General features: G+C 41.0%; 1 protein-coding gene across 4 annotated transcripts in view; it reads left to right on the top strand.

The window, feature by feature from the left end:
* Positions 1-19,611, top strand: part of rptor (regulatory associated protein of MTOR, complex 1) — a 287,229-nt gene that overhangs the window by 130,103 nt on the left and 137,515 nt on the right. For all 4 annotated transcript variants that reach the window (XM_049571490.1, XM_049571494.1, XM_049571491.1 and 1 more), the window contains exon 8: positions 9,656-9,715. In XM_049571490.1, the coding sequence (XP_049427447.1) occupies positions 9,656-9,715 (60 nt within the window). The remainder of the gene's footprint in view (positions 1-9,655; positions 9,716-19,611) is intronic.

Genomic DNA, 19,611 nt, shown 5'->3' with positions numbered 1-19,611 from the left:
ATTAAATCCCTGCAGCCATCTGAAGGCAGCAGGTCACATGTTGATAAAACTGCAGCCTCCAATTTGAGAAGTGAGGCACCAGAGCACAGAGCTATTACACGCGATCCTCCACCATGTTCGTTTTCATTAAATCATGTGCACAAGACACCAGGCTGCAACACAGTAACCACACACACACACACACACACACCTCTACACACATCAGACAGGTCCACTAGGTCCTGGTATACTGCCTATTTATGTGGGAGATGTTAGATCACAGCCTTTTATCATTCCTGTGCGTCATTGCCTATTTTCCAACTTTCTTTTATGTTTTATTTTTGAAATTCATAACAATGCTACTGTGTCACATTTTACAAGAGGATGTGACCATTTATGATGTGATAAACAGCAGATTTAAACTGAAATAGCAGCAGATTGATACGGTCATATAAACTACTTCATCAACAACTTTATTGTTGAACATGATCCCTAAAGACGCTTCTTTCCATTATAAATTTAAGCTATTGTTGTCATGGCTCTCTGTGACTGGCACAGTTGTTTCAGAGCTGTGAGACCATTGATGTGACTGAGTGTATTTATTAATCACCACACCATCTGATCTTTATTCCACTTCAGCCATTTTGCACTTTGCTGCAACTTCACATAAATGAATCAGAGTTGCACGTGTGCTAAGAGACGCCCACGGTGTCTGTGTGCCTGAGATCTACCACTTTGCACTTGTAGCTGAGCTTGTGTGATTAAAATAGGGCCCTAAATATCCGCAAAAGTGTGATCGACAGCAAAGCAAAATGGACAATTAGCTGAATCTTTACACTTTCCTATGGCAAAACTGATCAGTGAAACAGATCTTACTGCTCCCTCAATATTTATCTTATAAATCATCTGCTTCATGCATTGAATAAGTGGTTGACTAGAAAAAACTTAGAGAAATGCTGTGTCTCAAGTCACAGGAGGCATTTCTGACTAAAATCAAATGCAGGCTGTCTCCATCACCCCTGGTACTGATGCTTTTTGGAATTATTTTCCAAGCTTTAGTCATGTCTGAGATGAATAATTGTTTATGTTTGACAGTGTCCTACTTTGAGTTGTTAGCATTTCCACTAACCCTGAAGTGACGTGTTTTTTCTTTGGATGGTGTAAATGCACCTCTAATTAGTTAATACTAAGTTGAATGCATCATCTGGCTGAAGTGCATTCAGCAGATATTTGACAAAGACCAGTGAGTTTAATGCGAAACCAGAGTGAGACAGATTTGAAAAGATGCTGCTCAAGCCTTTGTAAAGCTTTTTCCACTGACAGCACCGCTCACTAAAACCATTCAACCTCACAGTGACATGTTGTCTGGTTTCAGCTTGTAAAGTGCAGTTTTTATGCCTCTACGCCAGCAGTTCTTGGGTTGTCCATCCATCTGTCCGTCCCATTCTTGCAAATGCGATATCTCAATAGCGCCTACAGGGAATTTCTTAGAATTTGGCACAAACATCCATTTGGACTCAGTGATGAACTGATAAGAGTTTGTTGTTCAAAAGTCAAAGGACAAGGTGCATCCAGGTCATTCTTGTAAATATGTCTCAAGAAGGCCCTGAGGGAATTTGCTCAAATTTGGCATAAACATCCACTTGGACTCAACGATGAGGTATTTAGATATTGGTTGTCATAAGTCTAAGATCAAGGTTAGTGTGACCTCATTCTCGTGAACACAATATCTTCAGAGGACCTCAAGGGAATTCCCTTGGCAAAAATGTCTGCTTCAGATGATTCTGATGAACTGATTAGAATTTGGTTGAAGGTCAAGGTCATCCAGTACGTTTACATGCACAGTTAATTCAAGCTACAGTTATAGCTCAACTAGGCCATTTAATTGAACTATTGTCCTTGTCCCAGTAGACAAGCACAGGAGGGGAATCGATTTATTGACCTAAGTATGTCAGACTCTGCTACAATAGATGGCGATATGTCCCCTTTCAGCTTGTTAGTGTTGGACCTTTTTTCAGTTTACCTATTACGTCACAGACTAAACAATCGCCGTTCTGTGTTTTCCCTCCTGTCCATGTATTTTAATTGTTTAAACTCTTTCAGCTGATACAGCATGAACTGTGTCTCCTCGTCTGTCCCAAAATGCATGACTCTGGATGTAGATTTCCCCATGTTGTTACCAGCACCTTCTTGTGTTATGCATTTAATGCTATTCGACTTCAGGCCTTGGCCAGTTCAGGTCCGATTGACTGTATGCATGCGAGAGGAATTCAACTCCCTATCGCATTATCTGGGTGTGTTAGTCCGACTTTGAGAAATTCTATTTAGTAGGATTTCAATCGGACTAACATGTTTTTAAAGTCTGGTTTTAGTCGGACTCTCTAATGCCATGTAAACGTACTGACTGTGACCTTGCATCCGTCTCATTCTAATGAAAGCGCTATCTCAAGAAGACCTTGGGGGAATTTCCTCAAATTTGGAACAAACGTCCACAAGGAACTAATTAGATTTTGTTGGTCAGAGGTCCAGGTTATTATGACCTTGAGTCTGTCTCATTCACATGGGCATAATATCGCAATCCTTTGAATTTGGCACAAACATCCACTTGGACCCAAGGATGACCTGAATTTGGTGGTCAAAGGACACCATGACCCTCAACATGTTTTGGCTATATCTTAATAATTCATATGCTAACATTACAAAATGTTTGATTGGATAAGTTGATGAAGTAATAACATTTCATATCCAAAGTGTCAAAGGTCATCTTCAGCATGAAATCATAATGTTCTGCAAAAACACTTTACTGACCATTACTCAATGTCATATCTCAGGAACAGAAGGGGAGACATTTGGTCAGATACTGAATTGGTGACACTAATCTTGGGTGTCCACCTTGAAACTGTGCTGAATGTATACAGTGGTGGAAAAAAGTTTTCGGACACCCTTAAAATTTTACACAATCTCAAATATTATCATGAAATATTTGTGGAAAAATCTTTTTTGTGTTTCAAAAGGTGTGGCTGCATTAGACAGATACAACAAATACAAATTACATTGTTTTGTTTATTGTTTACAAGAAGAACTATCAAAACTAAATTCTTGACAGTTTCAATATGTCAGTTCTCAACATTGTTGGTATCAAAGTCAACAAATAACAGAGAATGTGTTCAAAACTGAACAAAAAATAAATAAACCATCACATCATCAAATTAATATTTAGTAGTCCTGCCATTGGCATGTAGTAGAGCTCTAATCCTGGCTGGCATGTTCCCCACGAGCCTTTCACATTGTTGAGGGGTAATCTTGTCCCATTCTTCTTGAATTACTGCTTTTAATTCTTCTAAATTCTTTGGTTTATGCTTTGAAACAGACCTTTTGATAATCCACCACAGATTTTCAATGGGGCTCATGTCCGGGGATTGAGCTGGCCACTCTAAGACCTGGATACTGTGCTCCTGCAGCCAAGTTCTACTGGCCTTGGACGTGTGGCAAGGGGCCTTATCTTGTTGAAACATCCAGTTTTTACCTCGACGGAACAGTGCACGCGCAGAAGGGAGCATGTGGGTTTCGAGAATGGTACAATACTTGGTAGAGTTCAATGTGCCATCACAGACAGTGAGATGACCAACACCAGCAGCACTCATGCATCCCCAAACCATGATACTGCCTCCACCATGCTTGACAGTAGGTACTGTACATGCTGGAGATAATGCTTCGCCTGGCCTTCTGCGTACCCTCACATTAGTAGGAGGAAGATAAAGCTGAAACTGGACTCATCTGACCACAAAATCTTCTTCCAATTCCTGGCTGTCCAGTTCTTGTGTGCCTGGGCCCAACGACGCCGGGCTAACCTCTGTCTCTCATTGATCAGGGGCTTCTTGATAGCCTTGTAGGACCTTAAGCCATGATCTAAAAGTCGGCCACGACACCAGTTTGGTTTGACCACTGCTGCTGAAGCTCCTGTGATGTCATTCGGCGGTTTTGCCTGCACATGCGGATCAGGATGCGGCCATTTCTTGCTGAAGAAACCCTTGGACGCCCAGATCTTGGTTTGTCTTCCAAGCTGTTGGTTCGTCTGTATTTCTGCAGAGTGTATCCAACTGCTGAAGGACTGCATCTGCACTTCCTGGCTATCTGGCGGCAGCTGTACCCTTCCTGGCTGAGAATCTTTATCTTCAGGCGTGTTTCCTGCGTTAGGTTCCTTGTTTTAGCCATTTTTGTGTCTGAAGAACTTTCAAATGTGCTGGCTTTATGTAGACACGAAGCTTGGCAACAAAAATTGTGTCTTTTAATAAAAAGAACGACCTTCATCACTGACACCAAAATGACCCAATACTCAAAATTTCTTATGTATTTTTATGGAACCAATCAATTTTAAGTTTTTAATGGCTTTTTTAGGATTTATTTAGTATTTTGGCTGTGACTGTACTAAAAGAAATTGCACTTGAAGACCTAAGAGTGATTCTTAATGCAATATTTCGCAAATGCATGGCGTGTCCGAAAACTTTTTTCCACCACTGTAGATCTTCTGAGCTGCAGATATGAAGATGTGTGTGAAGCCTCCACATTTCAAAATGTGTAGCTTCTTTGCAGCAACATCCATATTTGAAGCATTGTCTGCTTTTATTGCTACATGAGTCTGGACAGACATGGATATAAACTCTAACTACAATTTGACTGTTTCATGGAGGCATACAACCATGAGGTGGTAATTCTAGGTACTCCTGCTTTGTTACTAATAATAAAGATGCACACGTCCCTGCCTGATTCCCCTCTTGAGTTGATTGCAGGGATCAAATTTAGCTGTTAGCTGCACACCATAGACTGATACCCATTTTGTACATCATTAGCATATTCTTACAGCAATATCACACACTTTTTTATGGTGGAATCAGACTTTTGTTTTTTAATAAAAATAAACAAGCCAGAGGGAAATCATTTAGGATTCGAGTATATATACTTTGATTAGAAGCATTCATAGAATCACTTTTTTTAGTTGCAGTACATCATCAGGATGTTTAAGTCTGTTTTTTATCATTTCAGAGCACAAATGTAGCTTTTTCAGACAGATTGTGGATCAAAATGACTAAAGATTGTGGTGTGACCAAATTCTTCTCTTTTCTCATCTCCTTCTCTTTCCTTTCTCACTCCTCCTTTCTCCTGTCTCCCACGCATGAGGGATTTTACATCTCCCTGCCCAGGGGTAGGGTGGAAACACGCTCTCGCTGATGCAACCTCCTGCTTGGTCTGGGCTCTATTTACTTTGGCCCGTCTGTCTTTTCCTGCCAGACTCCATTTTTAGTTAATCATCTCTGTTTATGTTGGGGAATTCACCGTATCCCTTTTGCAGCAAGCACAGAGAAAAACATAAAGAAAATATTTAATCTGTGGTTCAAATGAAATTTAAAAGTAAACAATCTTGGATTGTGTTGTATTGGGGAAACAATGATGTCCCAGTGTTCCTGACAAACAGCAAAGTACTGGCACATACCAATGCAGATTCTGCACATTGTGGCTTTCAGTCAAAAAGTTTCTGATCATTAAGACTTTAGAACAATTCGTCCTGGTTACAGTCTTGCTACTCTTTGTTCCTTGAGTGCCGGGCACACTCAGGGCCCGTGCTGTTCTTTAAAGAGACCGTAAGTCACACTAGTGTCATGTGGGATCTCATTATTCTCCAGCATCAGGAAGAACTTTTGAATGTGAGTGCCATACATTACGTCATAGTCAGGGAGGATCAGTTGTTGGATACCAATTCCCAATCCCTGCATGGCTTTTATCCTTTTGGAACTTAAAGTCTCTTTCAGCCACGATGATGGCTTAGGCTGGTGGAGAAAACTGCATCAGCTTTATCACATTACTAGACATGACAGACTGAATGTGGAAGCTCTAACGGACATGTGTCAACGAAAAAAAAAATATATAGCTTTGACCTTGTGATTTTATTGTTTTACTGTGAAAAAACTTCAATCAGTTTAATTTCATCAGCTTATCATTCTGCATTCAACTCATTCAGTCTATTTGTCAAGCCAGATTAAATTGTCTAGTATCAAAAGTTCGCACAGAAATTGACTAAACATTAAATTAAGTTCTCGTTGTCAGTTTTTTTGTTGTTGTCTTATTAGTGTAATTCTTATATGCACACGTGAGGGTTAGAATTTCCTGAAGATGGCTTGTTGTGTTTATGTTAGTCACTAAGTCCTCTCCTGAATGGGAATCACCTGTGAAGTTGTGATCAAAATGAAGGCTGAGTTTGAAGATTGGTATGCTTTGAATAACGGGGCTAGAAGTTGCCACTTAACGCCCCTGGCCCACATTTGTTTAAAGTCTTAGGTTGCTGTATCACTGCAGGAGTGATCCCAACACAAGATGGTCTGTAGTTTTCTGTCATATACAGTACAGGCCAAAAGTTTGGACACACCTTCTCATTCAATGCGTTTTCTTTATTTTCATGACTATTTACATTGTAGATTCTCACTGAAGGCATCAAAACTATGAATGAACACATGTGGAGTTATGTACTTAACAAAAAAAGATGAAATAACTGAAAACATGTTTTATATTCTGGTTTCTTCAAAATAGCCACCCTTTGCTCTGATTACTGCTTTGCACACTCTTGGCATTCTCTCCATGAGCTTCAAGAGGTAGTCACCTGAAATGGTTTTCCAACAGTCTTGAAGGAGTTCCCAGAGGTGTTTAGCACTTGTTGGCCCCTTTGCCTTCACTCTGCGGTCCAGCTCACCCCAAACCATCTGGATTGGGTTCAGGTCCGGTGACTGTGGAGGCCAGGTCATCTGCCACAGCACTCCATCACTCTCCTTCTTGGTCAAATAGCCCTTACACAGCCTGGAGGTGTGTTTGGGGTCATTGTCCTGTTGAAAAATAAATGATCGTCCAACTAAAGGCAAACCGGATGGGATGGCATGTCGCTGCAGGATGCTGTGGTAGCCATGCTGGTTCAGTGTGCCTTCAATTTTGAATAAATCCCCAACAGTGTCACCAGCAAAACACCCCCACACCATCACACCTCCTCCTCCATGCTTCACAGTGGGAACCAGGCATGTGGAATCCATCCGTTCACCTTTTCTGCGTCTCACAAAGACATAGCGGTTGGAACCAAAGATCTCAAATTTGGACTCATCAGACCAAAGCACAGATTTCCGCTGGTCTAATGTCCATTCCTTGTGTTTCTTGGCCCAAACAAATCTCTTCTGCTTGTTGCCTCTCCTTAGCAGTGGTTTCCTAGCAGCTATTTGACCATGAAGGCCTGATTGGCAGTCTCCTCTTAACAGTTGTTCTAGAGATGGGTCTGCTGCTAGAACTCTGTGTGGCATTCATCTGGTCTCTGATCTGAGCTGCTGTTAACTTGCGATTTCTGAGGCTGGTGACTCGGATGAACTTATCCTCAGAAGCAGAGGTGACTCTTGGTCTTCCTTTCCTGGGTCGGTCCTCATGTGTGCCAGTTTGGTTGTAGCGCTTGATGGTTTTTGCGACTCCACTTGGGGACACATTTAAAGTTTTTGCAATTTTCCGGACTGACTGACCTTCATTTCTTAAAGTAATGATGGCCACTCGTTTTTCTTTAGTTAGCTGATTGGTTCTTGCCATAATATGAATTTTAACAGTTGTCCAATAGGGCTGTCGGCTGTGTATTAACCTGACTTCTGCACAACACAACTGATGGTCCCAACCCCATTGATAAAGCAAGAAATTCCACTAATTAACCCTGATAAGGCACACCTGTGAAGTGGAAACCATTTCAGGTGACTACCTCTTGAAGCTCATGGAGAGAATGCCAAGAGTGTGCAAAGCAGTAATCAGAGCAAAGGGTGGCTATTTTGAAGAAACTAGAATATAAAACATGTTTTCAGTTATTTCACCTTTTTGTTAAGTACATAACTCCACATGTGTTCATTCATAGTTTTGATGCCTTCAGTGAGAATCTACAATGTAAATAGTCATGAAAATAAAGAAAACGCATTGAATGAGAAGGTGTGTCCAAACTTTTGGCCTGTACTGTATATTCATATTAACCCTGGCTGAAGTTTCAAATAATGAGGTAAATGTATGTAAAAAAAATCCCTGTTATCAAAAGCCTCAAGCTTCAGACCTTTCTGAATATTCTGCTTCTGATGTTTGTTTATTTATTTATTTTTTTTCTGCATTCGAGACAAGCTGATGTCAGCTTGTGACAGATTTCTTTATATGGTCATCTCCCCCAGGCACACTACTGCCACATAAATGTAAACACATTACGTAGCTCACACTGCAGTGTGTAGCTACATGCTAACGTCAGGGAAACATATGTGAAACTCACCCCAGTTTTGGATCATACTCCTGCTGGAGCCCATCCGTTTTTTCGTAGAAGCTTTCATTTGTGATTTTTCACGCCATTTCCTTGGTACAGTGATGGTGTAGAGATGCCCGTAGCTGTATGTCATTACTATGAAACTTTCTCATTCGTGCTGACATCAAAAAGCTTGATTTCCGAGGTATGACATTTCCCTCATCTTTCACGTTGTTGGCCCATACAGTAAGTGATCAAGAGACTAATGCCAGCTGAGCTGCTAACTTCGTATTTAGCACTGTTAGCTTGTTTGGGGATAAATTAAATAATTAAAAAATGTGGCTCTTCGTCAGAAATGTTATTGGAACAAATGGATCAAATACTGATAGTGAAACGAGACATTTTGCAGTAGTTGTGTCGTTAAAAAAAATGTATCCATTGATTTACAGACGTCTCTATCATAATCAAAGTATATGGGGAAAAGTCTCTTTGAGCCCTGCGGCATCACATGATGGACACGGAAGTTGTAAATTTACATTTAACCACAATGTCAAATTGGCTTTAAAGCCAGGTGTTTTTCTGGGAGCTTGGAGATGCTGAGATGCGGAAGAGCTGGATATGCTGACCAATCAGAGCAGACTGAGCTTTTCCAAATGTTCCAGCACTCACAGTATTAGGAAAATAAAGTATTTCTTGACTATCGAAGCATTTAAACATGTTCTTGTGGAAAACCAACATACAAGTATGAACCTGAAAATGAGCAGAATTAGAACAACTAATGAACACACCGGACAAACCATTCAGTGAAAGTTAATTTAGTCCAAATTTTAAGGCAACCTGCTAACTTTGTTCAATTAAAGTAAGGTTGTGATTTTTTTTTTTTTTAAGCTTTTTCATGTCACCTTCAGTTACTGTGTGACCGATGTTTGCGTACGTGCACACACACAAACACACACCTGCTTTCCTCCAGGTGTGTGATGACTCGCAGTGAGCCCCAGCGCAGAGCTGCATGTCTGTCGAGGCTCCGAACGGCAACCTGCTGTGACTTACAGCTGGCCCGACCTGTCAGAGCTAACCACGCACAGTAAACAATAACTCCCATGCCAGACGTTTCAGAAATATGACTGTGTTTCCCGCTGCCTGCCCCCTCCCCTTTGACTGTAACTCAGCCAAAATACACTTATCAAAGTGCTCAGTGGTTGTAAACTTTGAAGCTCTCATTTTTCATTTGAGTGTTTTATCCGTTGATTGTCTCTCTTGTAGGTCGTAAAATCTGTACTGTAGAGGCCAAACGTTTTTATTGCTTTGTCTAGTCTGTGAGCACCTCTTGTTATCTTTCCAACTCTTATCGGCAGCTTTTCCCTGTCTGTTTTTTTTTTTTTTTTTCAGGTTTTGTATGCAGAAGAGTGCCAAGTTGGTGCCAGGGGTGACGTTAGACCTCATCGAGAAGTAAGTGGCACTCCACCACCATCCTAAATAAATAAATAAATAAATAAATAAATAAATCTCTCTGTCGCAACTCTTTCCCTCTCACTGTTGCTCTTTCTCAGGAGGGTGCAGTCTAGAGAGATCATTATCCTGTTTTCCTTGTGTCTGTCTCTCTCTGTCTATCTCCCTGTCTGTCTCTTTTGCTCTCACCTCCTTATCGTCAGCCCTCTCTCTGTTGTTTTCCATCCTGCAGGTAGAATACTCTGCCTTTGTTTCCTCCTCACAGCCAAAGCGGCAGTGGTTTGGCAGATTTAAAGCTCCACATTTCTTCAATAAACCTCCGGGTGCCACGCGGCTGAGCGCAGAACATCTCTTGCTCTTAGGCACACACTGAGTGATATTAGCGCTCAATATGGATGACATATCCAAAGTTTTAGTAGTTTCACAGAACCATCGGGGGGTGGCTTTTCTTTTTTTCCTCCCTTATATGCGGGGGAGAATAAAATGACATCCATATACTAAGTTGGTTGAGGAGGTTTTAGAAGCACTAAGTAACTTAAAAGCAGACTGTCATGGCTCAGCAGAAAAATACATCTTTTTGGAGAGCACCTTGAGGTGCTAAACTTGAAGAATGTCTCAGCAGTGTCTTCATGATGTTTGCTGAAGGTGAATAATTATTTCATGTACACACATGAAAACATATGCATACACAGTACCTGCATATCTGTTACCTCCACTAGTCTTAAATTAATTCTCTGCTAAGGGTTTTTTCAGAGACGCTGGCCCTCATTTACGAAATGAACGTTTTATAAATGAGGGCCTCAGAAAACTGGGCGTACTATGATTTCCACGCAGAGCTCGGCATTTATCAATGTGGACATGAGCAAGGCTCTGATCAAATCTCTCAGGTCTCGTGTAAGCAAGTTTGAGGCAGTTAAAAACGCAGCATGTGTACGACCCTTAATAAGACTGACACAGTCAGAGAATTCATATTAGACCATATTCTGACTGGCTTAATGTATATGCAGACACATATTAATCACTTGAAAATGTATGGCCTATGAGAAAATTTTAGATGTTGTAAAAGATAGCACAGCTATGATAGAAAGGAAAGATGGGGGAGAGAGATGGGGGATCACATGTAGCAAGGTGCCATAGGCTTGAATTGAACCAGGGCCACTGCTGAGGAGTCTGCCTACATGGGGTGCACATCCTACCAGTTTAAGTAGAGGTTGCCCTGGCAATCAATTTTTTACTGGTGTCCAGTTGGGACACAGGTGATGCGTCTGTGTCTCCTCTGCCAACTTTTATGCCCGAAATGGAAGCAGACCCAATATGTGTGCACACGTGCTCATTGGTCTGGGTCAGCTATTAGCTTTAATAATATGATTATAACAATATCAATAATTTTAAAAAATATAGACTATCATTATTAATATGTGTAGCCCATAGGTTGGTAGGCTACATATCATGGATGTACAACCTAAGTGTTCCAACCTCAGCTGGTGTTTGATGTTATTGATTACAGCCATGTTTTCTTTCCACACTGTATTTTTCTGACTTCCTTTGATGCCACTTCTCAGGCTGCCAGATAGAATCAGTTGGTTAAATAGGATATTTCTAGCTCAGAGAAGTTTCTCTCTTTGGCCATATTACAACTCTCCGTGTGGTACACTCTAGAGGCGAGGCTTCTAAACCCACAATATATTGGTGTGAGATATTTGAATGATGATCGTTTTCAGTGGCCACAGCTATCAGCACCTGATCATTCTTATGCTGTGATGAGCGAAATAAGAATGTTTCATGAATCACACATAAACCAAATTGTTCAATGATTTCTGATTTCACATCAAGTTTGATGTGTGAAGACTGTACGATGACAGCGGCTTCGATGAACGATGCAACAGCTTCCCATACTGAGTGCCCAAGGATGTTACACGGGTTATTAGTTTTCCAACTGTGAAGCACAACATAGAGGGTCACATTATTAAATAACCTAAAGTTTTGTGGGCACTATATACTGTGGTGAGTCTGTGTGTTTGCTAGCTGCTAAGTTGCTCAGCTGGCAGCTGCAACTCCACCACTATTTCCTTCCATGCTTAGTCCTTCTTTACATGGTCATTTTGTCTCCATGGCAAGCTGCTATCCATCTCTTTGTTTGGGTTTAAGGCCAATATGTCGTTTCATGCTGCATCTCTATTGACTGGTAAGTAGACGTAGGTCGTAACAGCAGTCACACAGTGATATTATCATCCCTAATTTCTGACACTGTCAGAATTTTATCCCAGGCTGTCTTTGATTGCAAGACAATGTAACAACAACCATCATTTAACCTCTTTCACTGTGTGACATAGGACCACCATTTTAGAGCCATGACCAAAGATATCGCCACGTTTCTCTCACGTTGATTATGGGACAGCCCAAAATCGCACACTGCATACAAGGCTTAAGACTGATAAATGAGGGCCTCTGTGTGCTTCTCTGCTCTTTTCAGTCCTCTGTGTCCTCAGAGGTTTCAGTGTTTTGTGTGTGTGTTTGGTTCCTCAGACTTAAGCTAACAGGAGCTACAATGATGCACTTTGATTTTCTTGTCCAGACTTAGATTTTATGCAATCTTCTTTGGAGATAAAATTCTGATTTTGTGTTGTGAATTCTTTGTTTTTGTAAGAAGCATAGTGTTTTTACCTGCTCCCATTTTATCTTGCTGTCGTTTGCTGTTGATGCAAACTCAGCACAACCCATCTGTTATTTTAATAAATTCAGTATAATGTATATTTTCATAGCATTAACCTCATAGTACAACATTAGAGTCATGTCATACTCACCACTAAGCTGCTCCCTTTTCACTGTCAAGTATTGTTTTGACTCATCAGCTGATTTCAGTCTTTCAGTTGCATCTATTTTTTTTTTTTTTTTATCTTTGAAGTTTTATTAATTTTAACATATGAACTTTTTTTTTAAGATTTTTTTTTGGGTGTGTTTTTGCCTTTAATTGATAGGGCAGGTAAGCGTGAGGGGGGAGAGAGAGGGAATGACGTGCAGCAAAGGGCCACAGGCTGGAGTGGAACCTGGGCCGCTGCGGCATCAGCCCTGTACATGGGGCGCCTGCTCTACCTACTAAGCCACCGACGCCCCAAACATATCAACTTTTTGAAAATATGGACAAAGATGTCATATAAGAGGATTCACAGTCCATTACAAAAAAGCAAACAAATCATGGAACTTAAAAGTCAGCTGTAAGGAACCATCCCGGCACCCCAAAAATTCTCAGATATACACATGTATACACATGTATGCACACACTTATATGCATATACATACACATCCTGTCTTCTGGTAATTAGGGACATAAATGGAAGTTTAAACTTAGGCTAGTCCTCTAGTCTTTAAGTATGAAAACACACAGAAAGGAGTCAGAATTGGCCACAATTTAATCTGTAATGTTAATAAATATTATCGAAAAAAATTGTGTATAAAAGCTATTCGAAATTAAATTGCATTTTAAATGCTGCTGAAGTTGCACCGTGCACTATGGACATTGCATACTATCCTACAAGACATGACGACAACTCACTAAAAGTTAACATTTATTCATTGGGTGTATTTATCTTTTTCATTTGAAAAACACACACTCACATTGCAGCTATCTAAATTCATACACATACACACATACACTCTTGACCATCCATCGTCACTATCTCCCACGCACCCATGAGCACCTCTTTCATCCATCCTAGCAAAAAGACATCCAGCCGGCGTGGGTATGTGTGAGGCTCGGACATACTTTATGCACTGAACATCCTGCTGACTTGTAACAGTCATTCACATGTGGTTCCATCCATGGGAGGGCATATGTGTGTTTGTGTATGTGTTTGTGAAAGAGAGGGAGAAAGAGACGTTGATGATCAGTGCTGCTGGTATTGCATGCCAATGCACACTCCACCCAGTATCTTAATAACAACTTTAACCAACTAAAACGTTTGGAGCCAACTAGCGAGTGTAGCAACGTTTAATCCACTCGTTGACTAATTTCACACAGCCGTATTTGTAACGTGTACCCTCTCTAAGATGTTGCACTTGTAATGTAAGCCAGAAAAAATTGCCATACGTGGCTTTTTTTTCCTTGGGACGCTATTTAACCTGGTGATCATTTTGAAAGGCAGCAGTCTTTGTCTCAAGTATAAACTGCTTTGTACGATCTGGCCTCTGTGGGCTGTCCAGTTGTGAAGAATAAATCTGGCTGCAAAAATAAAACCTGTAGAAACTGCTTTCGTAAGGCCGCGGTGACTCAAGAGATTTGTCCCCTCATAGACATAATTGTGGGGATTCTGGTCAAGGTTGTTTGAGCCACAACTTTAAGTACCATCCATGGTACCATTAGTACCATCTTCCAAAAAGGCAGTCCTGTGGGAGAGTCCCATAGAGCACTGAGAAACATGCCAACTTCTTTGTTATATTTCCAACATTTAATATCAATGTACGATTATGGATAAACTTACCTCTGGCATCCCGTGTAGCCAAAGTCTTCCCTAATCTCATTACCAAGATCCTTTTGCCGTATTAGTCTCAAGCCTTCACACATTCTAGTTTGTATATTTGACATATTCCTATAAAATATTGAGGCAGAGTATAGAGTATGAGGAGAATTTAAAAACTGTTGAACCTTCATCTCTTCTCTCTCTTCACTTTTCAGTCCAAAGACAGATCCTACGCTGCGGTATAAATTCCTCCAGAAATCCCCAGCAACTGCCCTTCTCTGAAAAACAATGAACAGTCCCTTACTAAAATGTTATTATTAATTTTAATAATAATAATTTGAACATGTTTCTCACTTATCCACATCTTATCTGTTACTGTTCTTCCATCTTGTACCATTTAATTATCCTTAACACTCAATCCTTTTCATTGCTTGCAGAGTTTCTTTGATTTTCTTTTCACTCCATTCTGCCTATTCCTTCTCATCTTCTGTCAAACACTACTTCTCTCCAGTGGATAAGAATTACGCAAATGCCCCAGTACTGTACGTATAGCTATTGCAGGAAGGGAAACCACAAGAGCAATGACGAACACCTTTGAAGTAATAAGGCCTTTTTCCATTTCTTCTCTCATTGTTTTTTTCTACATTCTGCCCTCGCAACCTCACCAACATCAGTCGCTGGGTTTGACAACATTGAAGCTCTCCATTCATGCACAAGGTCTCATGTCCTCCTTATCTTTTATCACTTGTCACACCAGAATAAAGAATGGGCTTCTGTGGAGAAGGGGGAAAAGTAATTTATGACCGACTGGCTGTAAGGAGAGTTTTAGCACCCACAAACGTCACACTAGTTTGCGTCAGAGACAGCACTATTGGAAGCATTCTCACCTGTTCTTCCAAGTAACGCCGAACAGAAACATCAGACGTGACAGTTTAACAGTGGTCTCAGAGTCAGTCTGCCAGCTCAGAATGAAATTTAAAATAGTTTCCGTCAAGGACAAACAACCTGTGATCTGAATCTAAAGCTTCAGTCACTAACCAGCCATACATCATGCTTGAATAAAGTCTAAACCAACACATGCTAAAGAAACACCCAATACAATTACGCTGCATTGTAGGTTTGATTCCTGTAATGGCCTCTCAGTGTGTGCAGCCACGACAAACAGAAAACGGTTTCACTTTTTTAGAAAGACTCCCCTCAGGCTGTGGGGTGAACCACTCATACACAGGCTGTTGTGCTGCTGTGTTTTATAAGATCCGGTGCTCTGCTCTTCGTGTTTGCTGTCTGCTTCAGACATATACACAGCAGGGTTGTATACTAATACGAAGCCAGTGAGGTTAAGAGAAAGAGTTCTGCAGCAGAAAAGTGCTGACCTGTTCTGTATTAGTCTGTACGCTCTGCTGAAATCGCATTTGAGATGTTGTCGATTCCAAACAATATTGAAAAACTAATAAAATGTCAAATCTATGAGATAGGTGACCTTGAATTGAAGTACAAGCATGGAAATATTAAAGGTGGGAATTCATATGAGGGGAAAAAAAAAAAACAACAGAAAATGCAAGGTTAGACATTTCCAAAATGTGTGGTAAAATGAACGTCAGAAAAATAGTTAAATAAAAAATCGAATTCACTAAAATGCCCCAATTAAATTTTGAAAGAATGAGGCTTGAGTTCTCGCACTTGATGTTGCAGCAGCCCTGAACATGACTGGAGAAGGGCTTTTGGTTTTTAATCAGTGGGGGTTGGTGGGGTCCCTGATGCTTGAGTTGCGGTTTTGGTTCATTGCATGTTGTCCACAGGGCTAAATGTTGACTCAGCTGATGTCCCTCAGAGTTAAATAATGGATGGTCTCAGAGCTCATAAAAGAAAAATGCAACCAAACCCACTTGCCTTCTCACCTCTCTGCTCGATTAAGCTAGGCTCTGCCTCTGACTAAAGCCAAGTGTCAAAGTCAAATATTTTTCAAGGGATGTTTCAAGAAAACAGGAAATCACAGAAACAGTAGTTTTGTCAGCCATTTTTGTGATTACATTCTGATGTTATCAAAGCTGCACTAATCAGTATTTTTTATAGTAATAATTATACAACAGTTAGTTCCGACCAAGCAATTTGATTGGACAAGAGGCATTCTATGAGTGCTGATATAGAGTATAACAGTGCTGGGACTTTTAACTATGCATGTATCACTCCGCTTCACAGGTGTTCTGAGCCATTAATTGGTTAGCCGACATTAAGGGTCATCGTAACAAACTTTACACTGCAAAATTAAACAAACTGCCACACATAACACTTGAGTTAAATAATAAATGGTCAGAAAAGGATAAAGGGACAGAAAGAGGCCTGGATACTTCACTGCAAACCTCCAGGAAAGCATACATGACATCAGAAGACGATGCAACGTACGGCTTACTGCTGTTTACTCATTAGCATCACGTGTATGCCACCAAAGCAACTGTCAACAGACTCTTATATCACTGGTTGCAAAATAAATGGAAACACACAGATGTAGCCTACATGATACAAAGTAGCTGGCCTGTGGTAAAGTGTAGACCTACACAAAGTGGCACACTGGTGTGTAAGAGTAATTATGTGTTGCTCGGCAACAGTGCAGAACTATTTGTGTTGGCGGAGCCAAATAAATGATGTAAACAAACAAATCATAAGCTGTTGCTACTTTTTACTGTTGATAAATGGTGCTTATAGAACTGTTGTATAAAACACTATCACTTGAATATCACACAGCTATGATTATCTTCGGCACTCGTACCTATGGCCGAATCACAGCCATGCTGATATACAGTACAGCAGCACTCCATTTCGTGTGATATTGCTTAATTAAATGTATAACATAAAAAAATTGCTAATAGTGGAATCCTATCTGTTTTCTCAGGGTCCTATATTGCCCACTTCAGTATTCTGTTAACACACATTAATGCCCCCTGTTGTGTTTGGGTTAAAGTGAATACAGGGCTGGGTAACATCTCTTTCAGGTTCCCATTACATGCTTTTTCTTAAGTTAATGAAGGACTAAATGAGTGAATGAATGATTTCTTTGTTTCCCGGGCACCAAAGGATAAATAAATGACAACAAAAACAAAATAAACAACAACAAAAAATTGGCAAAACCAGTATTTTATATTAAACATCGGTTTTGGCTCAGAATTTCACAATCATTTCAATTTCACTATCACTGTTTGACACAATAAGTTAGCTGTAGCTAATGTGTTACAACTACAACAATAATGACATTTACATGACAGATGGCTTTATGGTATCCTAGCAACAACAACACAAAAATCCCATCAGGTTGCTTTTCTCTGGAGGCTTCAACAGAGAGATGCAGGGTCGCTCATTATTGTTCTTCTAGTGTGATTGGTCTCAAATAGAATTCAAAGCAGCTATTTTTCTTTTGTTATTATTTTGCTGTGTCCAAATTGCACACGTGGGCATGAGCATGAGCTCAGCTCATGGGCATTACACTCACTGACCACTCATTGGGCATGTATTCACACCTTTAAAGGTCACGCACAGTTGGAAAGCTCATATCAGACACTCATCGCTCTGGAAATATTACAAACATTTGTTGCAAAATGTATTCAACATAATGTCAGCATTGAGTAGTTGTGTGCTGTTGATTTGTTTATTAATTTGATCGTTCCTCTGTCTCTCTTCCATCTGTGCACCCTTCTGTCTCTGCTTCCCACATACATCCAACACACATTCTGGCCGTATCCAATCACAAAAGCCTTTTAGATAAGAGAGTCACGATGCCAAGCTCATGCGGATTTTACCTGCTTACAATACTCTTGGATCTCTCTCAAGCTACAGTGGTTCTCACTGTTTCCCTCACATTCAATTCCACGAGGCTTTCTTTCACATACACTCTTCCATTCCATTCTTTCACATCTCTCATGGGGCTGCAACAAGTGTGGTGGGTTGATCCCTGTTCTCAACCTCCCTCTGAGTCTTTCATAAGGGATCCCCCACCCCACCCCCCAGTGGGCAGGGCCTATCCGCCCCCTTAGTGTCTGACACCATCTGAAACCCAGCTGTACTCGGCACACCGGGAGGTCTCCAGAGTTAGATTCCATCATTGAAGAATCATATCACTCTGATAGCACCTCAGCATTTATTATGCCCAGGAGATACTTTATTGATCCCTTAAGGAAATACTTTATACCCACGCTCCATAGAGATAGCAGAGAGAAGAGTCTGCTCTACAGCAGCAACCCTCTATGTGGCACTGTACACCTTTGGCTGTTTCCTTTAGATGAGAGCAACAGCTTTTATAGAGGACTGTGTGGCCCTGTTCTTGTATCCAGGCATATGGGATACACTATACTATATACTCGTCGCCCACTTTATAAGGTACACCTGTTCAACTGCTCATTAACACAAATAGTTAATCAGCCAATCATGTGGCAGCAACTCAGTGCATTTAGGCATGTATACATGATCAAGACGACCTGCTGAAGTTCAAACTGAGCATCAGAATGGGGAAAGGTGATTTATGTGACGTTGAACGTGGCATGGTTGTTGGTGCCTTTCTAGTCATCTGACCACTCAAAGCGCTTTTTACACTATGATTCACATTCACCCATTCACACACACATTCACACACTGGTGGCCGAGGCTACCATACAAGGTGCCACCTGCTACTCAGTTTTGAACACACTCACTCACCGATAAAACAGCCACCGAAAACAATTTGGGATTCAGTACCTTGCTCAAGGATACTTCGACATGGAGGAGAAGCCGGGGATCGAACCACTGATCATCCGATTAGTGGACAACCCGCTCTACCTGCTGATCTACTGTGATTTTCACGCACAACCATCCATCTCTAGGGTTTACAGGGGACAGTCTGAAAGAGAGAAAATATCCAGTGAGCGGCAGTTCTCTGGGCAGAAGAATGCCTTGTTGATGCAGAGGAGAATGGTCAGACTCAAGATGATAGAAAGGCAACAGTAACACAAATAACCTCTCATTACAACCAAGGTATGCAGAAGACTATCTCTGAAGGCACAACGGGTCAAGCCTTGGAGCAGATGCGCTACAGCAGCAGAAGAGCACACCGGGTGCCACTCCTGTCAGCTAAGAACAGGAAACTGGATACTTCCTACTTCCAGCAGGATAGCACACCATCTCACAAAACTGAGATCATCTCAAACTGGTTTCTTGAACATGCCAATGAGTTCACCGTACTCCAATGGCCTCCGCAGTCGCCAGCGCTCAACTGAGTAGAGAGCATTTGGGATGTGGTGGAACGGGAGATTGGTATCATGAATGTGCACCCAGCAAATCTGCAGAAACTGTGTGATGCTATCATGTCAACATGGACCAAAATCTCTGAGGAATGTTTCCAACATCTTGTTGAATCTATGCCGCAAAGAATGAAGGCAGCACTGAGGGCAAAAGGGTGTCCAACACGGTGTAGTG

The sequence above is a fragment of the Epinephelus fuscoguttatus genome, linkage group LG3 (genome assembly GCF_011397635.1).
Source record: "Epinephelus fuscoguttatus linkage group LG3, E.fuscoguttatus.final_Chr_v1".
Lineage (NCBI taxonomy): Eukaryota > Metazoa > Chordata > Actinopteri > Perciformes > Serranidae > Epinephelus > Epinephelus fuscoguttatus.
The sequence above is the reverse complement of the archived record's forward strand: the minus strand, read 5'-3'. Positions and strand labels throughout refer to the sequence as shown.